The 25429-nt window shown below is 46.4% G+C and overlaps 1 protein-coding gene across 1 annotated transcript in view; it reads left to right on the forward strand.

Moving 5' to 3' along the window:
• The window catches only part of PLEKHD1 (pleckstrin homology and coiled-coil domain containing D1), a 29635-nt gene extending 15507 nt beyond the window's left edge, over window positions 1-14128 (forward strand). Inside the window, exons 6-13 of the mRNA XM_030484816.1 lie at window positions 2223-2275; window positions 4255-4349; window positions 5210-5303; window positions 6590-6768; window positions 7712-7844; window positions 8997-9141; window positions 11059-11208; window positions 11781-14128. Of these exons, the coding sequence (XP_030340676.1) occupies window positions 2223-2275; window positions 4255-4349; window positions 5210-5303; window positions 6590-6768; window positions 7712-7844; window positions 8997-9141; window positions 11059-11208; window positions 11781-11941 (1010 nt within the window). The 3' untranslated portion in view covers window positions 11942-14128. The remainder of the gene's footprint in view (window positions 1-2222; window positions 2276-4254; window positions 4350-5209; window positions 5304-6589; window positions 6769-7711; window positions 7845-8996; window positions 9142-11058; window positions 11209-11780) is intronic.
• The last annotated feature ends 11301 nt before the right edge of the window (window positions 14129-25429 follow it).

The raw sequence follows: 25429 nt of genomic DNA on the forward strand, positions 1-25429 counted from the left end.
CAGGTTGCCTTCTACTGCTTTTCAGTAGTCAGCAGCTGAAATTCAGGTTTGAAGGGAGTCAAAACATGAAAATGTTAAGGTAGGATCTGGACATCTGTGTGGAATGTGAAAGGAAAAACGTGCTTTGGCGAGCACAGCGCAGTCCTGCAGCTCCTGACGGCTGGACTGCACAAATGTTTGCTGCCCCTGGGAAGTTTGGATATGCTGATTCCAGCTGCTCACCAGAAAAAGAGCCAATACCTTTGTCTCCCTGAATCACACAGGACTGGTATTTCTGAGGCTAATCACAGCTTTTCACCTGTGAGTTTTCCTCTTCTAGCTGTTTGGGGTTTTTTTGTTCTTATTCAGTCTTTGAGTTTGCTCACACTGTTCATATTGGAAGGGAGAGCTTTTGCACAGGCTTGTTTGAGGTGTCTAATAACTGTGTAATTTGCCATTGCTCTCTCCATGGGCGATGGAGAGAGAGCAGTTGCTCCAGATGAACATAGAATAATTTTGGTTGAAAGAGACTTTTGGAGGTTATCTAGTCCAATCCCCTACTCAGAAACCAGCCTCTGGATGGCGGTACCTTGGGTGCTCTGACTGCCTTGGGAAGTCCAGCTGCCTCTTCCCCACATTGCCTATAGCAAGAGCCAAGGGAGAGTAGCCTTTTTAACCCAGATGCCTCCTAAGTTAGGCCATTCCCCAAGGTGTAATAGCCCTTCTGAACTGGGGGCTGCTGGTCACATGCGTGAGCCCAGTGACTTGTCTGGACAGTCCTCTGCTTTAAACAAGCTAGCAACAACTTTGGGTGCTTCAGGTTGGTGATGCCTTGAGCAGTGACGTGTGGTAGCTACTCCTAATCATCAAGCCACTGGAGGGATCTTGAAAAACCTTCTGCATTTCTGCATCCATGCTGATCAGGGGTGATCTAGGTATGTGGTCCCACATATAACAGTGTTCACAATTCAAGTATCAGGGCATGTTCGTTCTGGCCATCTAAGTGCCATTTACACATGTGAGCTGATGGATGGGCTCATATATGAAGCAGGCAGGGAGGAGTGGTTCCACACCTGACAAAGGGGTAATGAGGAGGACCTGGAGAGACAGGAGGAAAACTAGAAACCGGAAAGTTTTGTCAAAACATTATTTTACAAACACCAAAGCAGACTAAAGAGCCTAAGAGACTAAAGGGTGCCACAGTACAAGACAAGGCAAGGTTATGGAGGAATAGAGGAGTGCATGTTCTGTGGCAAACAGGAGTTAATTTGGGATATAAAGTAGATATTTCACTGGGTTCTTTGGTCCATGACAAGAACATTTAGAGCTGGTCAGTTGTAACAGTTGGTTACTTTCTCTTGACAGCAACTGTCTATTTATTCCTATATAACTGCTGAAGCTTCTGCCTCATTAACCTTACCTTCAGCGATCTGTGTCCATCCTGTAGTTAAGCTTTGAGGTCAGGTGCTGCTCCTGGCAACATGTCAAGGCTCTCTGGGGGAAGCAAACACTGTGCCAGGAAATTCCTTGAATCCCCCAAGTTACCTCCCACCTGCCCCCCCACAGCTGTAAGCATGATTAAGAACTGCCCAAGCAGGTCACAGCGTAAGGATCAGAGCAGAGTCTCAGGTGGGCATGTGTCCTCAGTAGACAAGAGCAACTGATGTTGAGGGGAACTATTATTAACAAAAATAGTTAAGAATGGTTAAGAAGTTTTGTGGCTAAGTTAGGGGATTGATTTCTGGGCTTGGCTGGGACATCCCAAGATCACAATAAGGAGCTCGCAATGGTGCCCAGGTGCCTGAAGGAGAAGATGATGTGCCAGGAGGGTAGGGATAGGGCACAGAGCTGCAGGAGAACTGACTGTCTCTATGCAGCAGTGTGTGACTCTGTGCACCCACTTTCTGTGCATTTGCTTCCTTACATGAGGCAGAGATAAGAATATTTTCCTGACTCACAGGATTGCAGAGGTTAGTTCATTAATGCTCTTTAAGAACATTGAGAGGAAACCTTTAGGAGCACACAGCAATATGGCTGCTTAGTTTATTAAGTTATTTAGCAAGCTGGAAATTACAGAACATCCCATTACCGTCATCTCAGCCTTTGGATTCTCCCAGACAGATACACACAGAGCAATAGGGAACTCTGCATTTTCAAGCCTCGGTAAGTGTTTCATGCTCATAAAAATCCCTGGGATATAAATTACTTTTCTCTGCATTTGGCCTTTGTGTGTGTGTTTGCAGATAAGCTAATGGAAGAAACAGAAGAGCTGTGTCTGCAGAGGGAGCAAAAAGAGGTGAGTGTTCATCACAAGACAATTTCCTTCAACTTCCGTGTGGCAGGACTGGGAGGTTGGGAGTTGTTGGTTTGAAGGCATATCAGGGCTCAGGGACGGAAGCTTTGGAGCTACAAAAAGTCTCCAGCCAACCTCTGGGTCCTGTGGATAAAGAAAGGAGTAAGAGCTGTGCCATGAGATCAGTCCTGGAGGGGTATCCCTGCTCCCCTTCCCAGGCACTTTTCATGCAGCATTCTTGTGATATGTGTCTCCAGGAGGACAAGGGAGGAAGATCATATTAAATTAATATTCCCTGGATTGAATTACACACTTGTTTTTTGGCAGATTAAAGACAACTGTGGCAATCAACTTGTCTGTCTCCACAGTTAGAAAGCAAATGAACAGACCTGACACTGTTCTAGTGTAGAGATACTGTTGTGCGAAAGAAGCAGCAGCAAAAAGCAGCATCATTTGTTCTCTGGACACACAAGAGATGGGGAGAATTAATAAACATTGCACTGGGGAAAACTCAAGAGAGCACTCCCTTAGATGTGACTATTATATCATAATTAATCCAGTTTATTGTTTTCCAAACTATTCCTAACTTGCATTTGTTTAATATAATAAAAGCAGTTAATTTTCATGTTTATACCACATCTATACTAGTTTTTATAGCACCATCGTAAAATTATTGCATGATAGCTTTGAAAATGGTTGTCCTATTACATGATAGGAAAGCCTGCATGGATGTAGACCACCACATTGCAATCTTGCAAACTGCTGCATGCTCTCTTTTCCAGTTAATCCAAAATGACTGTCACCCTCTTTAGCAAAAGACAGCAATGCTGACCTGGGCTTCTCAAGCCTATGTTTTTCCTTTGTATGTTTCTGGAAATATAAAGTCCAAAGGCGGCTTGGACACTCCTTTTAGGGCTAAGCTACTTCTGCCTTTGCAGGGAGACATCCCTTTCTGGAGAGGTAGCCTGCTGCCAACTCACTGCCTCACAGAAGGGAAATGCCCTTGTTTAAAGGCCCTGGAACAAATCTCTGCTCTTACAAAGCCATGCATGGTATCTTTCTTGTCCACAAAGAGCAGATGGTGCCAGGTTAGTTTGAAGGAGTTTGGTACTGGTGAAGGAATGAATATATAGCTCACTGACCTGTGGTGGTCTGACCTGCTGTGAGCCCGAAGGCTTCAAAGCAATATGTTGGGAAAGCAGCTTGAACCATTTATCTGCATCTTGGAGCAAGAGTCTTATTATAGATTTACCTGGTGTCAGTGCTGTTTTGTGACCTTCCTGGGCCTGCAGCAGGAGTTCTGCCTGGCAGCTAAGGCTGCAAGGGGACCTGACCACGACCCGCACTGTACTTTGTCCCTGTATCCCTTCATCTGCAGTAGGTCTCAGTAAAGCTGCTTCCTAGAGTAGGGTAAGAGACTGTTTCACTGCTTGAGGATAGCTTGTGGTATACGGCGCTCTTTAAGCGTGATTTTAGTAGCACTAAGATAGTGATGGGCTGAATAAACTGTGCAAAGCTGTAACTGTGCAGTTTGCGTTTTCCTGTTCCAGTGGGGATGGGAAGCAAGGCTGAGCTCGCAGAAATATCACACTTCAGGCACTGCAGTGCTGGGGGTGTCACACTCCTGCCCAGGCTTTCTGTACCTGCACATGTGGTTGCCTGGAAATGGTACGTGCATGTTGAGTCCAGCTTTCCCAGGGGGCTTTGGACCTTCTGCATTTTGCAGCAGAGCTGATCTGTGCAGGGAGCGTATCTGGGACTTCCAGGTGTCTGGAAACCTGGCAGGGACTTCTGGATGTATGGAAATCCTCAACCAACCTTCAATCCTTCCTAACTGCCCCTGGACAAAAGGGTGGGGGAATCGGACACCCTGTGGCTCTGCATAGCTCAGGTTAAAAGTCACAGGCACTGGTAACAGGGAAGCATTTCCTAATTTTATGTGTGCCAGCAGAGTACATTCTTTGCCTTCTCTTTCTGTGCAGGAACTCGAGCGTCTGAACCAGGTCCTGGAAGCAGAGAAGCACCAGTTTGAAGAGGTGGTACGGGAGCTGCGGCTGGAGCAGGAACAGATTAGACGGTAAGGTGGAAACAGCACAGGGCAGGAAATGGACATAAACTCCCACACTGGGCAGAAGTGCTGCTGTAATCCAAACAATTTGTAAAATCCACCGATTTTATACATGGTGTATTGACCAAACCAGGAACGGTTGAGATCTCTTTACCTGCGTTTGCTATCACTCGTGTGACCAATGGAATCCTGCTTAGCTTCATTTTGTATTCGAGGCTCCAGCAACTTCATTTTCAGAGGGCTGGGGCATGGACAAACCTCATATTAGTTGGGTAGCATGGCAATGGACAGGTACTATAGGATTTCAAAGAGACAATTAGTTTGATTCACTGACCAGCCATGTGGGCTCCAGACATCTGAATCTGTTTTTCCACCTTCAGCTGAATGATGAAGTTGCCTCACCAAGAATAATTTTGTCATTTTAAGAGTTACACTAGGCAAAATATGAACAGCGAATGTATTTAGAAAGGAAAGGATCCAAGTGCTTTGCCCTGAATGTTTGAAAGGGTATGTTTTGCCATTGCCCTCTTATTTCCCCTAAATAACTCTTTTTTCTCCTAAGTAACATCTCAGAAAAGGCAGTGTAAATTTGCAAACCATGTTTGTTTTCATAGACCTATACCTGCTTAGATATGACTGCCCTGTCTGAGCCACTCCCATTGCAACTTGGAGGCACAGTAAAGTTCTTGGAGGCCCATAGTGTGTTCAAGCTGTGATGCTTCCTGGCAAGCTCCTGACTCTCCAGGGCTGCCTGTATCAACCACTGGTCGTGGGTCCTGCACTAAGAGATCCACAGCTTGTGCTGTCTGAGCGTGGTCTGTGGGGCTAGCATTCCCCTGCAATAGCTGTCACCCTTTTTGCTTCTTTAGGGAGCTTGAGCTCACAGCCTCCTCCCTTAAAGGAGTGGAGGAAGAAAAGAAAGAGTTGCGAAGCCTGACACAGTCCTTACAGAAAACCCTAGAGGTGAGTGACCACTTCTCCCCTCTGACTGACAGCATTTTGGGGATGATCCATGAGAACTGGCCACAGCTGAAAGCAATGCTGTCCTGTGGAATGAATCTAACGTGCTAGTGCCAGAGTTAAGTCCTTTGTGGAGGAACAGATTCATTTGGTAGCTGATATGAAAGCCAAAATCCCTTGCAGAAAAGGATTAGATGTGACACAGAGCCCAACAGTACCAAGTGACGTGATGTAGGATGATAACCACAAATTGTAGTTTGGGAAGCTCAGGTTGAACAGCAGGGAGAGACTTTTCAACAGACAGGGAGGCAGGTGGTGGGAGAGGCTGAAGAACCTACATGTGGGAAGGTTTTCGCTGCTTGACTGTAGAAAGCCACAGCTGAACGTATCTTGCTGTGTTGACATGCCAGTTCTGAACAGGAGGCTTGACAAGAGCCTATCAGATGGTCCCTTCCATCCAACATGGCTATAAATCTGTGATAGCATTCTGATATACATATATATATTTTTTTTTTAACTGCAGCTCTCTAAGTCCTTGTGGAAATTGGAGCAGCAGAAAGACATTCCTTGTTCACAGAAGGGAGCATGGTTCCTAGGGAATTGTGTACCACATGGGAATTGAGGAAACAGTGTTGGTGTATTAAACCCTTTCCATACTTGGTATCACTCTTGGTGGAAACTGGCTTTTCTAAATGTATATTGTTTATGAAATTTCCACACAGTTGGCCTTCTGAAGCCCCAAAAGTTCATGTCAGATCATGCAAGTTTGAGCAAAAATCTGTTGCTGATGTTCCTTTGAGCTCATCTCCTTGCCCACAGTTACGGGCCTGAAAGAACTGGAAAGATAGCGAAGGACCAGTCAAGCCCTCTTTGCCCACCCGACTGAACATCTTACAGGAAAACAGCATGGTACATCCTAGAAGTACCACGCAGAGGATGCCTCTAGTTAACACTTAGGAGCAAGGTGAGGAAGGAAGGCAGGGAAGCTGCCTGCATCAGTGACGCACTAGGGAAGCACAAGGCTCCACTTCGTGAGCTGGGTCCTTACTAGCAGATCATGTCAAAGGAGCCTGCCAGTTCTCACCCCCTTCCATAGCAAAGGCTATGGTGAACACTTTTTCCTCATAAGAGAGGTCCAAAATGAAAACCAGATTATGTTATTCCTGTTTTTAACCTGAATGAGGCATGTGGATATAAGGATGAAGGGACTCAATAGGGAGGAGCCAGGCAGGAACAGGAGCAGAAATGTTAGACTTGGCTGACACTCACAACCTCTGCCCTTCTTCAAGGAGCTATCCCTAGAAAAGCAGCAAATGCTGGAGATGCTGGAAGAAAATGAGAGCCAGCTCCCACCTCCAACCAGCCCCAGGAAGGAGCAAAACCCCATCTGGGGACTGCACTGCAGCCTGCAACAGATTGAAGAGAAGATGCAGCAACTTCTGGAGGAGAAAATCTTGGCAGAGAAGAGGTGAAGTGGTGATCTTATGGTGGTGCCAGAGACAGGGATGTGGGACAAGATACAATTAAGTGTGAAGAGGGTGGTGGGAAAAGAGGTAATATCTTCTCCCTTGCAGGTGGGAGGCAATCAGAAGGGGAATGGTTAAGTATTTCCAAGTTTAAAATTAGGATCACATCAAAACTGTTCCCACTTATCCTGACCTGCAGAGAAGCAAAATTCTTTATAATTTCCATCCTTGGGTGCAGTAAAGGGAAGAGGAAACTTGTGCCCTGCTCAGGCTTAGTGCCGCCAAATGTCGTGACTATCTATCTGCTGACTTGCTTTCCCGTCAACATGAGACAAGCCTGGAAGCTTGTCTGGTTCCCATGGCAGGAGTTCAGGTTATAAACACTTCAGATGGGACAGAGTGAGGCAGGGCAGCTGGACTCCTTGTTGCCACTTGGGCGTGCTCCTTTCAAATCAGGACTTAGGCACATGAATCCATCTGGTGTTCATGGACTTGTCCATAAGAAGTGTTTAGCGCTCCTGGACCTTGTCTAGGGGTTGAGAATGTTCCATTCAAGAACTTTACAGACTGCCCAAAGAAGTGGTGAATGCTCCATCCCTGGCAGTGTTCAAGGCCAGAACAGAAGTTGGACAGAGCCTTGGGCGACATGGTCTAGTGTGAGGCATCCCTGCCCCTGGCAGGGGGTTGGAACTGGATGGTCTTAAGGTCCCTTCCAACCCTAACTATTCTATGATTCTATAATTCTATGAACTGTTTACCTGGCTTACACCAGCAATGCCTGCGTTATTGAAATGAAACACAAACACTGCTCCTGTTAGCAACTCTTTGCTCAGGGCAGCCAGGTAGTTAAGCATACCCCATCAAAATATTAAGCCCCTTCTTTCCTGCGAGTTGTGCTGGGGTGGGAATGGTTATCTTCCTTTGCTTTGGTGTGCCATGCCCCAGGATGAAGGAGAATGAGGAGCGGTCCCGAGCACTGGAGGAGGAGCGAGAGTTTTACTCTTCCCAGTCACAAGCACTGCAGAACTCACTCACAGAGCTGACTGCAGAGAAGCAGCAGACAGAGAGAGACCTCAAGGTATCCCCTGAGTATGTTGCATATTGTTGTCCCTAGGCCCAGAGTCCTCTCATTTTCCCTTTCAGTTCATCCCCTATCAAGTGGGAGACTTGGTTTTATTTTGTTTTCATTTTGTGGTCACAAACTTTCACTTGCTATATCATGGTAACACGTGAAGTTGCCATGTGGTATCTGATTAACCCATTCCATAAAAGTCTTTTCGTTTGCTACTGTTAAAGCATCATCTAAAGATGGAGGAGAGGAAAAAAAAGTAGAAGAGGAAAGTAGGCACAATCTAGAATAAATATAATTTCAAACAAATGCTTATATGGACATTGCAGAACTGAGCAGAAATCTCCCCTCCTCACTTATGCTCAGAGAATCAATCTTAAAATTTGTAAATCTTCAGGAACATCTGCATGAACTTGGGTTCCAAAGTAGAGGAATGCAGGTGAGGTACCAGTCCTCCTTTATTATCCCAGTAGTGGAAGATACCTTAATTTACACAAAGGTAATTGGACAAAGTATGTTATTATATTTTAATCTAAATAAAGATTATACTTATTATTGGCTGTTTGACACTCAACCTCCTTCTACAAATATTTTGTCCAAAAAAACCCCCCAATTCTTCTTTTTCCTGCACCTCCAAGACTTTGTTATCCTGTAACCTTCCACTTGGCCACATTAAAGCTATGTTGACCTAAGCTGTATTAGTTATTCTCATTTGCAAAGTTACTACTGATAAAATCCTTTATTTCTAAATTTTCATGTGTGTTGTTTCTGAAACTAAGTACTGTACACCCCTTTGTGGGAATTGATTGCCCTTATCTCAAGTCCATCTCAGCTGGAAAGATGTCCTCCTCTTCCTTCTTAGCTGCAAGGATTAAATTCACATGTTGAAATTCCACCTCTGATTCCACATACAATGAGAGGGAAGCTGTGAAAATGAAAGAGTAAATGAGAATTACTAAAATAACGTGTATTTCAACTTCAGATTCTGTCTGAAGACATGAGGAACAACTTTTATGTTGCCTTACAATATTTCTATTGGTTTTCTTTACTGTTTTCTTTTCATTTTCCTCTGCTGGGTGGGTTCCTCAGGGACCTTTTGAGTTAGCAGGGTGGTTAGTGAGACACAAACTGTCTTTCAGCAATGCTTACTCTCTTCCATAGGCTGAGGTGAAGGTGCGCATGGATCTGGAGAAGAGACTGAGAGAAGCTGAGGAAGCATTGCAGAGCTTGGAGCAAGGCTTAAATTCCCTGGATTGCAACAAGGAAAAAGAGGAGAAGATGAAAGCAGATGTCAGTAACTTGAGAAGTAAGTCAATCATCCATCATCCTACTGATCAGCATGCTCTGAGAGAGGAAGTATTTCTACCTATCTTCCCAGACACAAAAAGAACTTCCCAAGTTAGCAAAGCTGCACATAACGTGCTCTCCCAACTCCTTGTACCTCAACCACACCTCCTTTTTGAGAAGCCAGGACATGCTATGCAGGCACTTGGTGTTTTGCCCTCAAAAGAGGGCAAAATTATCCCAGTCTTCTCTGCTGGGTGGAAGACAAACCTAGGAGCAAAGATGAACAAATGCTCTCCAAAATGCCAAACAAAAAAACTGTGGCAGAGCTGTAAAGACTGACTAGGTCTGATTCCCCTGAAGATAATCTTTTCTCAGCCTTGGTTATGGAAACATCATCAGCCTAAGGAGGACTGTGGTTGCTGTAGCAACGTGCTGGTAGGTGACCCAGCAGGTGAAGTTTGGATCCTTACTCAGAGCTAAAACACAGCATCAGCCCAGCACTGCTGTGCTGAGATGACTGCAGTCCATAGGTCAGGTGTAAGACTCCTCACAGCTTGTCTCTTTCTTTGCCTCTTTGTTTTGTTTACTTTTTTTTTTGGTAAGATGGGGCATTATCCTAGTATATCTGGCTTGAGTCAGATTTGGGAATTGACACTAGCAGCTTCAATTGTGTTGAAGTCTTGCTTGTTTTCCATCCTCAAGTATAGTGCAGGGGAAGGTTGTTATGAAAATCATGTATCTGTGGTTCATTTCAGTAAAAGGTGGATATATTGGGCCAATATAAAAAAGCCAGAAAGCCCTACGGTATTCTGAGCACTAGTACATATACAAGTATAAATACATGTATAAGTCGTTTATATACAATATTTATAATTGATATATGTAAATAAAACAAGTATTATTCAGTAGTTTCTACATCACTTTTCTGAACCGAGACAAAAGGGCATGATTCTGAACTTTATTCCACTGGCTCAGAGCCATGGTAAAAAAAACAGCTAAAGTGGATGTGTTGAGCTCAACACTCAGCTTGAGCTGAGCTACCTGCCCAGGGCATAAATGAGTAACCTCTGGCACTGAATGTCTCCTGACACTCATTTCCAATCTTAGGTTTTGGGGGATGTTTTCTTCAAAAGAGTAAAAATGTACCGATAAGCAAAACACTAGAGAAAGTGAGGGACCAGCAATGTTTTAACATCAGTCCCACCACAAATTGCCTCAGCCTTTCCAAGTGATTCCTGTAGCTCTGTTCTTTCATGTAAGAGTTAGGGCGCATTAGTGCATGAGCCCTCTGAACAGCAAGGGACCAGCGACAGGTCTGGAAGCAAGACTGCAAGACTGGAATGGCAGAAGATATGCCAGTTAGACCATACAAGGGGAAATGGACCAGGAAAAGCAGCTTCTGTGGCAGATCAGGACAGAATAACATTGTCAGAGTTTGGACATGGGGCTTTGCAAGGAGCCTGTAATGTGTGTATGTATATGTCACTATTTGCTATGCTATTAAGAAATCCCTGGCCATGTATGCCAACACTTCCCTTTCTGTAGGTAGACTTGCCTGGTTTCAGAATTCCTTCGAAGAAAGTGCGATGAGCAAAGCTTCAGACCCGTCTGTTGCAAGAGAGTTGAAGTTTTATCATAATATCAGAAGTTTTGGGCAGTTGAATCATGTGGTTTTTGGAATGATTGATGGGGAATGGATAGTTGCAGTTCTTTCTATAATTTGAGTATGCACTTGTTTGGGACTGGAGGTTTTGTCACTAACTTGTTCATTCTGATGATATTCTGGAGCTTCATGGGCTGTTGTTTAACACCTCCTTAGGTGTTGAACATCATTACCCGGCTCAGCCCATCACCATTCACAGTCTCTCATGACTGGTTCATTGCTTGAAGTGTCTCTCCTATCACTGCTCACAGTGATGCCTTCTCCTCTCCACAGAGTTCTTTGAAGAGTGCATCCGCAATGCTGAGCTGGAGGCCAAGATGCCTGTGATCATGAAGAACTCTGTGTACATCCATAAGGCTGCCACTCGTCGCATAAAGAGCTGCCGCTTCCACCGCCGGAGAGCCAGTGCTTCATGGAATGACTGTAGGTTTTGGGCAGCTTCTTACTTTATATCCTGCAGGAGCAGACATGTGCAGATGGGGCTGACAGAACAGTAAGGTCATGTGGTTCATATTTTGTATTCCCTAGTAGTAGCATGGAGCTACAAAGAAACTTGGAGTTTCCTTACCCAGAGAGCAGGCAGTGAGTCTGCGTACTGATTGCCTGTCTCTTCATGTATATTGAAAGATAACTGCTGTGATGGTCCCGGGCCCCTAAAAAACCATACTGAAAGCCAACTTCATCTGAATGTTTAATCATAGACTGATCTAGGTTGGGACACCTGGACATTGTCCAATCCAGTGCTCAGAGGTTAGATCAGGTTCTATGTAGAACTCTAAGAGACAGCTGTAAAAAAGCAAAGTGTGTTTCCATGCTGTCAGCATTTTCCTCCTCTGAAAACAGCACGGTGAAGCTGTTTGAGTGCAATGGTTAGCTTATCCCTTGCTAGGTTCTCAGTCATGTTGATCGCATGGCTTGTGTGCTCTAGTGAAGCTTTGTCTTCAGTTTGTGTCCCTGATGACAGTGCTGACCTTTCTGTGCTGCTCTTGTTTCAGTGAAGCAGTCCCAGTCCTTCATCTTCTCACATGCAGAAGCTGAAAACATTGAGGAGCTGAAAGAAGCAGCCAAAAGACTGAGCCGAGACCAGCACTTCAGGGAAACTCTCTATCAAATCATGAGGTTGCAAAAGGATTCTGCTTCAGGGGATGAAAAGTGACTCTTGCTGGGAGGGGTCTTCTGATCTCAACTTGCCATTCAGCTCTGCAAAAGTTATGCCATTGGGCACTAGGGGCAGAAGGGAGATTTGCCTTTTGGTGGCGAAAGTGGGGGGAAGTTGTGTGTAGGCAATTCCCTCAGGTAGTGGCTTTGCTTTAGTTTGAATGCTCCCTGTAGCCTGGCAGACCTCTGCTGGTCACTTCAGATCTCTTTGCTTCAGCTGCTTACATTAAGCCATGTCTTGCCAAGACACCATGGTCGGTGTTAAACTGAACCACAGACCGTAGCTTAGGAAGTGCCTCTTCTTTCCTTTCCTGGCTAGTTTTTCTGTCAAACACAAGTGCTTCTTGAGAAAGTCCTTTATCAGCCAACACTCCAGCTAGTGCAACCTCCCCAGCCAGACACCACTTACCCTGTTCTGCCTGATCCCCCCTAGGAAATGGCTTGCTGCACACCCCCAGTCAACCAGCACTTTGGTGAGGCATGTTTCCTGGCACATTTCCTGAAGACCACAGCAGCCCCAGCCTCCCAAGCACAGGCAATAATATCACACACAGGGCAGTCTCTTGATGCTACACCCTTTCAAGCAAACGGTTGCAACACAAGGTGAAGACAATCTGAGGATGCTGAGGATTTGGCTCCAAGGAGGATCATATGCAGAGAGTTTATAGGTAACTCAGTGGCATCAATGCAAGCTGGAGAGGGGTTGTGTTGTATTGACTGTGGGCAGAACATCCTGCGGCCACCTTTGCACTTTTTTCTGTATTGGTACATCTGGCTGTGTCACTGCTGGAAGGAGGAACAGAGGTATGTGCTGCAGAAGGTGTTGTCTGTGGGCAGGTTCAGTGCGGAGCAGCCTTTGACTCAGCTCCGATGGCTACCTCATCACCTCTGTAAAACAAGCTGGAGGACAGGTGAGTGAAAAGTGTCCAGCAACAAACCCCATCATTGCTTGGAGAATTAAGCATTGTCAGCAGAGAGCTGTCAGGGCTATAGAGGTAGGGAAAATCATCTCTCTATGTGCTGCAGTGAATAGCCTGTGTCCAAGGCATTGTACTGCTCTCTACCAGCTCTCTCGATTTCAATTCAGGCTATCTTGGTCAAACTGGAACCTCTGGCAAGCCAGGGCTGGACTGGGAGAGGCGCTGCAGGCAGCCTGTTCAGGGATGGGCCTCTGGCTGGCCTGTGTCCCTCTTCCAAGCGCTTACCATGTGGTTATTGCAGGGGAGGATTTGCCCTCAATGTGATAATGCTGTAAGTTACAGGGGAGGAATCACTCTGTGGTGGAAACCTTGCAGCCTCTCCCACCTATTTTAAGCAAGCAGCTGGCTAATAATTACCCTTGCTGTAGTAACAGCACTGCTTGGTGCTTACAGAGCATTTGACAAGCACACTCAGAGTGATACTGTTATCCCCGTGGTATAAATTGGGAAACAAAGGAATAAACAATTCAAAGGTGAATAAAGTTAGCAGCAGAGGTACAGTTGGGGCTCAGGGGGGTCTTAAATGCAGATTTTCTGGGGCTTTCAGGGCTGTGCCCCTGATCAGTACTGCTGGGTATTACATATGTCCAGTGACACTGGGGTAGCTGCTTACCTCTTCCATGCAGGCTGGGACACTGTCCAGTCCCAGGCTTTGGATTCTGACTGCCTAAGTACTGGTTCAGTGCTGTTTCTAGGGAGAAGTCAGGGATGAGGCTGGGAAGGGAGCCCTGGCTTGCCAGCCAGAGGAGAAGCCTGATGCTGCGTGGAGGAGCGTACTGTGAGAGGGTGTGATGCTCCTGGAGGGCATCACTCTGGTATGAGCAGAGGAAAAGCACTGAAAGCACAGCCTGTATTTTCCATTTCAGACAGTTAGTGACCAGTATCCTTCTGCCAGGCAATGGGAGGTTTTATACAATCAGAGGGTCCAGCACTGAAAGCTGACATTTTTGTGACGACAGGTGATGTGATAGGAAAAGAGAATTTGCATCCCTCCTTAGCATACCTGATGCTTCTGTGATTTTTTTTTTTCCACTTGTGCTTGCTTGCTAGAAAGCCACAAATGAATTCTTACTCCTACAAGGCTGAAGGGCTCCAAGAAAGCACTACAGAGCTGGTTTTCCCCTTTACACTGTCCTCGCATTATCTCTGGCTGTTTTTCAGTTACAAGGTCTATATTATGTGATGCTGGAAGTGACAGAGAAAAGGACAGCCAGGGAGTGTATCTGTAATTCAGGCAGTTAGGAAAATCACCCTGTGGCTTTTCAGTGCAGCACCGTTGATCTATTACCATCAAAAGCCACAATATCAGTCTTTACAGAAGTATTGTACTCAGGAGGTAGCTACATCAGGTCTTCCGTTACTGTGCATATTGACAGCAATAAATAAATAAAAGTTATGCTGACACTAGAGTGAATTCCTGTGTGTTCTTGACAGACTGTCACTGAAATGATGTTAAATTGCCTCTGTAAGAGTTGAGACAAATCATTGTGACACACTCATTTACTGCCAGTACTCTGCCTCACTGGGTTGTTGTGTTGTGTTTAAGATCACCTCTCAGAAGGACTGGGTGTATGTAAAATGCTTTTACCCTTCCTACCCACTACTATACACTTTTAAAATATGTATAAAGTTAAAGACAGAATGTATCAAATCTAGAGAAAAAACCTTCCACTTGCTTACCTCAAGCCAATGAGCAGCTCTCTGTGTAGCCAGCAAAGCATGCCCTAAGCCACATGCGGCAAGGTGCTTGCCATCAGTCGTTGTTCCTTGCTGCAGATACTAGTTCTACAGGGAAACCTACTCTGTAAGCTCCTTGGCAGAGTCAGCATAGAGCTGGGTCTATGCACTATAGCATCCTAATTAGGTGACTGTCTCCTTATTCTGTTTGAAAGGACAGAGTTATTGATTTCAATGTTATCTGCATCTTTTTAATGCAGTGCAGTAACAGGAAGATGGCTTATGGAGTGACCTACCTCTTTTCAAATAACCTCCACTAGTAATCCTGGGTTGGATCACTTTCTTCTACTGGGAAAACTGTGAATGAGATGAGCATTCCCTCCACAGAGGAGAGTTCCCTAAAATGTTCCTTCATGTCCAAGGATAGGAGAAGATACAGGATAGTTTGCACCTCTAAGATTTCTTTTCAGACATGGCAGAAAACCTAGATTGGCCCCGAAAAGCTTGTGATAATTATTCCACCACCTCCACTTTCTGGCTAATATCTCAGAACTTGCCTTCCCTCTGAAGACTTTCCCTGTTGTCGCCTTCAGAGACACTTTAAAGTACGGTTTCATTTGCAGACAGTGCCAAACGTGAAGCCTGCTGATTCTCCTCTGTGTTGCCTTGCCTACTTTTCACAGTGTGAATGGTGGCTCCTGCTAAGGTAAATTTAAGGGTTAATTTCATCCTCCACATAAGACGTACGAAGCCTCCTGGCTGTTTCAGTCCCCAATGTAGAAGAGTGGTTCCTGCTTAAGGACAGGGTGCTCACCGCCCCAAGGCTTTGCTCTTGCACGTAAGTAAATGGCAAGGAAAGGAAGGCAGCACAAGCCTCAGTGCCTGCAGTACATGCTGCTTCTAAAGCAGAGAAAGTGGACAAGAAATAGAAACTGCCCTTGGGGTCAGAAGTCAATAATAAAGGATAAAGGGTTGCTGGTGCGTGTTATGCATTGCTGTGCCTGGCACACAAGTGACACAGGCCAGTAGCAATTTTCAGTTACAGATTATGGCTTTGTTTTTTAGTTCAGGATGGTAGGCAGGCTTTCCGTTTGGGACATTAGTGTAACATTAGTATATGTGTATTTTTCCACAGGAATAGTCTGTTTTGAACGTTTTTCAATGCAGTCTCTTTTTGTGGCTGCTAGAGGAACAGAAAGTGGTTCATGTTGTGCCTAGTAAGAAGTTTGCCTGCAGGAAGGTGGCCATGCTCTGAAAGTTTTGTCCAAAGCTTAGCTTCAGGCAGGTCTTGGACATTGCCTGGACACTTCAATACTCCTTCATGCTGGTGTGACTGTGAAGGATGCTGTTATTTCTAGCATCTTTCACCTGATGCACTTGGCACTAGGACAATTCTGCAGTTTTTCACCTAGTCCATGCACGATTTGTTATCTACCTAGTTTGAGAAATGGCCAAGCCAGAGGAATTGGCTATAGTCAGTCACCTGGTTGCCTGTCAGGGTGACAGTCATGGTGAGTGGGATCAGGTGGGACCATGAGCTTGGCAACCACATGTGGTTTGTGGAACAACCTGCAGTGCCTTTCTGCCCACTGAGATAACATCCATCTTCTATATAAGTAACATTTATTTCTTCCTGCAGGCTGAACTCCAAAGCCAAAATGGAGAAAGATCCAACTGAGTACTCAGTCAGGTCTGTGAGTCCTTTCTGCTCCTTTCTGCCACCAGTACTAAGGGCAGCATACACCGTAGTGCTGGAACCAACATCTTCTTTTGCATCTGGCACTTCAGAGGAATAAAAATTATGAAGGTCATTTTGTGGGGGTAGCAAAGACATCTTTTGCTAACTCAGAGGTGTTGCAATAAATAAATTGGCAGGATCATTTGTTCTTATTTTGCTGTATTGTGAAAAATGCAAACTTTGCATTGCTTAAAATGATAAGTGCACTCTGCTTACCCTTGAGTTCTTCTTGACTGCACCCCTGCCTCAAACCTCTCTGCGGAAACGACCTGAGAGCAGAGGAACAGGTCCTCTCCTAGAGCTTCTGCTCCCATGGGTTTCTTCATCATTAATTCTTGGGGCAGGTGAGAGCTCCAGTGCTTCCCCATACATCAGCAGCTGCCTGCAAGGGATGCCAGCCCCTGCTCCTCCAGCATGAGGAAAACAGGTTCTGGGTTTTGTTGGTTTTGTTTTATTGTAAACTCTGCAAAATAGGAGTAAGCATTTTTAGCATCCCCATTTTAATAAGGGGGCTTGCAAACAAGCTGTTATGGTGGGTGTGAGAAAACTGACTTGCTGCAAGGGGATTAGGTGCTGTTCAAAAAGGGTACTGGCTTTCTCAGCCTTCATGAAGTATGGCTGGAGCTGCTGCTGAAAGCACAGCGTGTACACAGAGCTTGCTCTTTGAGATGCTTCACAAGCACACAAGGACCTTGGGTGACAGAAGTAGGCTGTGCACTCAGGTGCACTCATCTCAGTGGCGTGAAAGGCTGTGAGAAGAATTTCAATAACATGGCAAGAAGGTGGGAATGCTGTGCCCCTTGTAGCAAGATAGAGGAGCAGGCTTACTGCAAAGATTGCCAGAGAGAGCAGAATAGCCATTGCTTTCATTTCTCCTTTCCTTTCCTGATTCTGCCAGAAGCACAACACTTGTGCTTCCGGCAGGCAAGGAGAAGGTAAGGAGGCTCCACTAGGAACGAGATTAAAAGTCAGGAGTGCAGCAGATGTGCCTAAAAACTAGAGCACTGCTGATAGTAGGCTAATGTGTTTAAAAAGCAAACAAACAAAAATGTGTTCTGGCAAATGCATCTCAATAAGCAAAAGATAGCTGTCCTATTTCTCAGTAAGCAAAAACCACTTCAGGTCCCAACCAGAGTCCAGTTCTTGGTGCTCAGAGAAAAGGAGTCTGCAGCTCAGGCTCTCTTTATCTCCCTGCGACTTACTGCTGCTGAGCAAGACATGGTGAGAAAACACAGCCGAGCTTGCACTGGCATGACCCAGCCGGGTGATGCGGGGACATGGCTTATGGCTGATCTCCTGTGCAGGCAGCAGCGGCTGTGCAGGGATCAGAAGTCAGTCTTTTGATGCTGGAAAGGTTTTGGGTGTCTAAACATTGACTGGCAGAGTCAGAAATTCCTGCAGCTCTCAATGGATTTGGATGTTTGGAAACTCCTCTAGCTGTCTAAATCCCTCTCTGTTCAAGAGTGCAGTACTTCAGACAGATGCTCTGACCCATGAAGGGACGCAGGGAATAGTAACGAAGCCAGGCATTCTCTTTTTCTTTGTGCTTCTGCTGCTGCTCCTAAATTTCTCTTGTTTCTCCCTGCACACAAATACAGAGCTGGTGTGGCTTAATGTGGAACTTATTTTAGATTAAGAGAAGAAACATGCAGGCAGAGCTGACTTTCCTTCCTACAGAAGGGGAATGTGGGCTCCAAAATGAGGATAGAAAATTTCCAACCATTCAAAGGTACCGCAGATGGGTAGAAGAAGTGTGCTTATCACATGTGCTGAGACTGGATTAGGAGGAGTAGCAGGACACACTGTATTCAAAGTCCGAAGGTAAAGAGAAAATGAGTTTGCTTGGAGGAGATGTTTTAGCCCTTTGATTTGGCTGATGCTGAAGGAGCTTGAAGAGAATGTGTCCATGTTCTCCTTTTAGTTTGGCTCCTAGTGCTGGCATGGAATTAGGTTTGGTGGCTGCTCACTACACAGAAAATCGCTCTAGCTGTGGCCAAGTGCTGCTGAGTAGCAGCCTTGTTCAAAGCAGTGATGGTGGCTGTGGCTCCAGGGAGCACCCTCAAACCTTTATGCAGCAAAGGATGTGCATGACAGCCCTCCCAGCTAAACTCAAAGGGGCTCAATGTCGTGGGAGCCTTTGGCTCCCCCTTGCAAGAGGGCAGGAGCTCAGCTTGCAGCTCTGCACTGCCACCCAGGAGCAGAGGTCCCTGTGCCCACTATTTGAGCTGCTCCTGGATCCCAGCACACCAGGGTAGGCCTCTGTCACTGAGCTTTCAGCAGCAGGGTGGAAGAAGGAGAGGATTTAACGAGCCAGTTTTAGGAAAGGCCATTGGGAGCAGGCATGATAGTTCTTCTCCCATTCACTTCCTGAAGGGAGAAGAACATTTCCATGTCCTTGCCCGTGTAGTGCTCTGCTATGAGCACCCCGTTTGGCTCCAAAGTGCAGTGCAGTGCAGGAAGGATCCAGAGGCTGCTGTCAGAGGTGCTGCACTGGGCTCTGTTTCATTCCCAGACCAGGACAGAGGAGAAGGGGAAGGGAGAAAGGTTGCCGTCCAGGTGTCTTGGAATGAAAGAGCAGACCTAACAGGGAAGCAAAGAGCTTTAGGATAGCACCCTACAAAGGAATAAAGTGTCCTGATAGTCTTTTCCTTGTCCAGATGGGAGGGAGCAGACCTGAAAGATGTTTCTGGTCCTTGGTTCTGCCACATTCCCTGTACCAGGGGTTTTGGTTCTGTTTGTACTTGAAGAGTGTCACAAAGTTAGAAAACAAATACTGCTTTATGCGAGGAACATCCTCTCCCTCCCTGCCCATCCAGCTCCCCCCAGGTCCGAGCAGGATTGTGAAGGGCCAGCTGGCTTCTCCCTGCCTTTCCCTCCAGCCTGCTCCCTCCACTTCGTACTCCCTTGGCTAATTGTGGCTATCTCCCCAACATGGAACTCAGCATCACCCCTGCAGACTCCTCAACACCCAGGGAGGATGGTGCTGTCCCAGGCGGAGGGGAAGCCCATGCTGCCATCGTGGAACTGGAGGAGATGCTCCACTTTGAGAGTGCAAAGGAGGTGAGAGATTGCCTGCAGACGATCGTAGCTGCTCATGTCTTTTTCATAATGCTGGCTCTCTGTCTAGAAAACAGTATTCATCCTACTCACAAAGTCTTTCTGACTTGAGCGTTTCATGCAGAAAATGCACAGAGATGGCAGTGAACACCCCAGGCTGTTAACCAGCCACCTTCCTTCCCCGCTTCACAGCCTACCTCACCATGTGGCTTGGGCTGTAGGTGCTAAGGTGGGCAGGAAACTGACTGGTCTGCCCTTGCCTCACACCCTGCAGTGTGGACCCTCTCAGGGTCTGTGTGCCAGGTCCTGTCTGAGTGTGTTGCCCAGGGGCAAGGGGCAGGCTGAGGAACCAGTGCCTGCACCAAACTGGTCCGAGCCTTTGCTGGGAGGCTCAGCAGGCCTGTGCTTTAGGAAGGTGACTGGCATCCTGTGTCCCTTGCAAGCTGCTAATGAGCACTGGATCAGACTCGCCTCTCCCCCGCCATGTATTCACACACATATACGTACATATGCACACATGCATACATATATGTATACACACGCATACATAAGAAAGCATGTGTATTAAATACATATCTCAAACATATGTCATCTATCAAAAGAAATATTTCCTAATAAGGTTGTCTTTTATTATTTTTCTTGTTTTGCCTGAAAGTAATTTGCCTGAAAATAATTTCTGATTTTCCTCTGATCTTCTTTCCTCACAGGTGGAGTACAGATGGGAAAGTTTTACCTTCAGGTGAAACATGCTGTGCTTTATAACTGAAGATCACCCTGGAGGCTGTGTCTCCACTGTGGCTGCCCTTGCCAGACCCACAGAGATAGCTGCACGTGGGCAAACAGCCCTAGCAAGGACAACAGCCTGTTAATGCTGCCTATAGGGACATTCCTGCTCCTCCACCCTGCAGCAGCCAGGCCAACTGTGGCCTCAGTTTTCCCAGTCTTTCAGCAACCTGCTCAAGATATTTAGCTGAGGGCAGGCGCTGGGGCATGAGGCTTGGGGCTAAGGCAGGTTTTGAAGTTAGTGTGTAGGAAGACTGATGTGCCCTCATCCTTGCTGCTGCCCTTCTGCTCTGGTTAAATGGCCTGAAATCATGAGAGCTATAAAACTAGTGCATTTCCTAGCGTTAGTGTTATGTAAATAAGCCAGGTCAGACAGCTGCCGTGACAGAAATTTCCTCAGCATTTTCCTATCTGCATGATTAAACAAAATGCAACTATATCCTAAGAGCCCCGGAAACGCATCCCTCTTACATGCATCGGGATGTTTTAAGTATTTCTGAGTGCCATGGAAAAGAGAACAATAATTGTTTCCTTGGAGGAGATGGTGTGTGTGTGTCCCAGACAGTGGGCTTGTGGGAAAGATGAAGGGAGGAAGCTGCTGAGTTTCTGTAGCTGCAATGCAGCAAGGAAGAGGTGGTGTTATGAAGAAAGCTTTCCTGGTTTAAGGCACTGAATACATTTGAATTGTTTTGCAGAATAACTGGCTTGCACGTACTACTGTTGTAAGGGGATAGCCAGAGAAGCAGCAGCTGTGTCTGCTTCTGCAGCAGGAGACATCAATTATGGAGGAAGGAGGACACATTGTATGAGGTCAGGAGACAATAGGACAGACAGGTCTATATTCTGCCTTTTCTCTGCCTGTCCAGGTGATGTTTGCTGTGGTAGGGTGTGAGTTCCCAAGGTAACATGAAATGAATCCCATCTCCTTTCTGAGGAGAAATGGGTCAGTGTTTGCCATCCCTACAGCCCCGATACCACAGCCTGAGATGTTACAGATGCTAATTATGGTAGTAAGATCACTTACTGAGTCACTTCAGCTTGCTTTCTGGAGGCTGTGTGTGGAGAAATGTGAATTATACAACAGAGGGATGTGGGTACTCATCTTTGCATGGACAGCTGCACCAAAGGCAAATCAGATTTTATTTGATGGAATCTCCTCTCTCTTTAATCTTCAGAGATTTAATAAAAAGCTTAACGTTAGGAAAGACCACCACAGCCTCTAATCTCTTCTTCTGTATGCCACAGACAAGTACATTTCACTTGCTTATCACTGGGTGAATTTTAGTGTTGTTCTAATCTACATCGAGAAAGGCTTGGGAACAGGATCTGCAGCACATTGTCTCTGGCACTTACCGGGGACTTCACCACCTGCATTAATGCTACCTAGACTGTTGCTGCGTTGCTTCAGCCAAGACTTGCAGAACTAAGCCAACCCCTGGCTTAGGGCTAGAAGATCACAGACACCAATATGGAGGATGACCAAATAGCGTTTTATTAAACAACAGCAGGTGCTTTATACCTTTCGGCCACACGGAAGTACCTGTTCTGACCCAATCAGAAGGGCAGGTTAACAAATTTTACTTTTTATGGTATTGTCCAGCCTAGCCCCACAATTCCCCTCTCCATGCTATGGGGCTTGTGAGAGTACCTAGGGGGGGGCTCTCTCTTTCCGTACATCGCGATATCTTCCGGCCGCCATACCTTAACTACCTACACTAGACCAATGCACACCACCAGCAGACCCTGGCATGAACCCTCCAGGAGGCGTTCAGGAGCAGCAGCCAGCTGGGGAGTGCACGGCCTGGCAGGACTCCATGGTTTAGCTGTGCACAGAGAGCTGGAAGGCAAAGAGGTCCCCAAGGGAAACCTGCAAACCCAGCTGGCAGCGCTGGAGTAAAGGGGAACTGAGGTGCTCTGTGCAAGTGAGCCCATCTCATGCAGCAGGAAGGATCTTCAGGCCACACCACTTTTCATGGAGCTGGCACCACTAATAGGGAAAAGGAAAGCCGTGGCTCTCCCAAGTCCTTCACACACTGCTGGAGGGGCTGTGTTTCATTACATACATTTTCCAAGGGCTGTTTGTATCAAAACATACATAGACCATTTTTTGGGGAAAGGTATATTGTTATTAAGGCTAGTTACTGTAGCTTTTGGAGGCTTGGGGATGGTGAATCCACTGGAAGAGATGATCCTGTCCTTGGTGGCCATGCTGTCAGCTGGAGCATGGCAGCGGTGTAGGGGAGTAATGAGTAAAGTCTACTTGTAGGGAAGAGATGAAGCTCAATGAAATGTGAAAACTAGTCTAAGCAGAGGTGCCAGGCTGGACTTTGTGGGAGGAGAAGGCAGCTCATGCCATCCCCTAGCTGACCTGTGAACTTGTGTAGCCATTGCCCTTCCTGGGGAGCAGCTTGTAACTTGGCCAGAACAAGCTCTGGCATGTGTACCCAGGCATGGCCTGCAGCAGCATCCCTGTGGAGAGAAGCACATAAAGAAGAGGTAGAGCAGTGCTTGACTTCCACATGGTTAAAAGGGTTCCTTGCACATCTGTGCTCTAGATGTGGTCTTTTTAAAGGGTTTGCCCAGCTTTCTGCTATGGCCAAGGTGACATTGAGGCTTGGGTTGTGGTGGCTGAGGAGATAGCAGCTGTGGGAGGGACACTGAGGGCACAGGGTCCCTGGCAGGCTGCAAGGCAGGCAGCTCTCAAACACATGTTCCCCCATCTCTGCTGTCGAGAGTCACTTAATGGAGAGATGGATCTTTTTTCCTAATTAAGAACAATATAGAAATATATGTAATGTCAGACTTCCCTAAAGGTGCAGATTAAAAAAAGGAGGGGAGCTGAGGAGCAGCAGCTGCCAAGTGGAAAATCCAAAGCTTTATTAGCGCTCCATTTTCCACAGGAGCACCATGGGGTTTTGTCTTCTTCAATTGAAATGAAATTGCAAAAAGGACCTTTATTTGCAGCTAGCTCACCCAGGCCGCTTACAGGGCACGCAGGTTATTTATCCTGCCTGCCAATCCTGCCTATAGTTTGTTTAAATGTCTCTGTGTCTTGGCAGTGTCTTTGCTTTTGGGCTGGAGCTGTTAGAGGTGGGTGTATTTATCCATCAGGAGGTACAGCACACACATAACTTCATAAGAGCCCCTCTCTGGGGGACGTGCTCTTTGAAAAGCTTCAAGTACTAACCTGCCCATCTAGCTTGCTTTCCTAAGAAAATGAAGTGTCGGGAGTTCTTTTGTCTCTCCCACCTCCCCACAGTTGTGACCTCTGCCCACCGAGCTTAATAGAGACACAGGGATGTCAATGTTTATCTGACCCTTCATGTTGCAGAGCTGAAAGTAATAAAAACATTTTTGTTCTGATTTATAGCTGAATAACAGTGGAATCTGCCAAGCAGGCTCTGGCCTAATCTTGTGCCTTGAAGTGCGAGCTGCTTATCTCGCATCCCACACTAGCGCTGCAGGAATGATCTTCTGGTGGGAAGACCGAGGAGAACGGTGCCTCTAGCTGTAGCGTGGCCCATGCTGTTCACAGGTGAGGCACACAGACTCAGCAGGGTGTGGTATTTCACAGACAAACGATAATAACTACAGTCTTTAGGGAGCAGCCGGACCGCAAAAGGTGAGATGTACTGAGGGAGGTGGGAAAATGCCTTTTGATTGCTTAGCTGCTTTTGAAAGGTGCAACAAGGAAGATTTAGCACGTGTATAATTTCAACAGAGTCTTTGGGACCTGGCCTCTTGGCTGAAGATGAGAGATGAGAGTTCTTCCTCTGCAGTTACTGACATATATATGACCTCCAAGGAGTCACCTGGGGAGCTGGGGGCTATTTGTATCACACAGCTTTAGGTAGAGAGCCTCATCTTCTCAGCTTGCACCTTCCCCATCTATGAAGCAGTGCTGATCTCGGGCCCCCACCAGGCAAGGGGCTGTGGCTTATGCTGCCTAGATGCACACAGAAGGTCCCAAGGTGCTCACAGCAAAGCTGTGTGAGCTGATGCCCCATGTTAGTCCCTATTAAGAACCTGGTTCTGTAGCTTTCTGTGTCAGTTCTCCTCACTCTTTTATGGTGGCAGCAGACCTGGATTCTTTATATTTAAATCTCAACTGAAGGGTTTTTCCACTGATGCCTTCAGCTGCTCTCTCAGAGCTCAGTGGGGCTGTCCCTGTATGTGGTGAGCTGTGGGGCTGGCAGGCCCTGCAGCTCTGCCCCAGTGGTCTAGCTGTCATGGGAACAGGCCTTCCTACCTTATGCTGAAACTAATGCATAGGACCTATGCCCTCTGAAACCATATTTCTAGATAGATGTGTTTCCCCCGAGGTCACTTTTCTTCTGGCCCAGACTTAGTGCTTGGTTAGTTCTTCACAGTCTATTAAAAGCTCTTCCTGCGTAATGTTCTCTCTTTAGTACATAGTGCCAAATATATCCAACCATCAAAACCTTCTGCTCTCAGAGGGACAGGTTTGGCATAGGGGGTATTTATGGGAGGGGGGACGTGTGTGTGCACAAAGCTGAATACCATTTTTCTTGTGTCTATCTTCCACCAAGAGGCCTGTCAGGGCAGGTGGGAAAAACCATACTGCACTTTCATAGCATCTTAGTGGTGTTACTCTCCCAGAAACAGCAACAAAACCGTGGCTTACACGCTTGCAATGACAGTTCAGCTCCTCATTTCATTCCAAGCCCTGGCTGCATTATCTGTCAGGAAGATAATTCCCTGACCTTGCGGTCAGGGGATAAGCGCTTTGCTTAGTGATTAAGCCACTGCAGTATATAACACGGCATGTTTAATCCCTTTGGTAGCTGGTCCTAGGGAGGGGTGCAGGAGCGGCTGCAAAAATACAGCAGCTTGTGATAGGTCTGGAGACCTCAGAAATGGTGGCAACAGTGCAGAAACTGTGGCTGTATATGCCCATCCTCCTAAGTTAATTTGGTGGCAGACTGGAAAACAACCAGCATATCTAGGGCACTATTTTATCAAGTGATAGAGCCATATGGTGCAAAACCCCACAATCGTCTGATTGTGGCTTAGGCATGTCAGAAATCAGGGAGCTCCTTTGCATATTGATCCTGTCTACTGCCTGGCACATATAAAACAGGGTTTATAATTATTTTTCCTCCACTCTGTCAATGAGGGAAGGGACTCCTGAATAACCAACTAATCCTGCTGACTTGAGCTGGAGAAGGCTGAGATACAACCTGTTCTGCTGCTTCAAAGTTGTGGCTGGGATACAAGCATCTGGCTGGCA

This window comes from Strigops habroptila, chromosome 4 (assembly GCF_004027225.2).
Source record: "Strigops habroptila isolate Jane chromosome 4, bStrHab1.2.pri, whole genome shotgun sequence".
In the NCBI taxonomy this organism is placed as follows: domain Eukaryota; kingdom Metazoa; phylum Chordata; class Aves; order Psittaciformes; family Psittacidae; genus Strigops; species Strigops habroptila.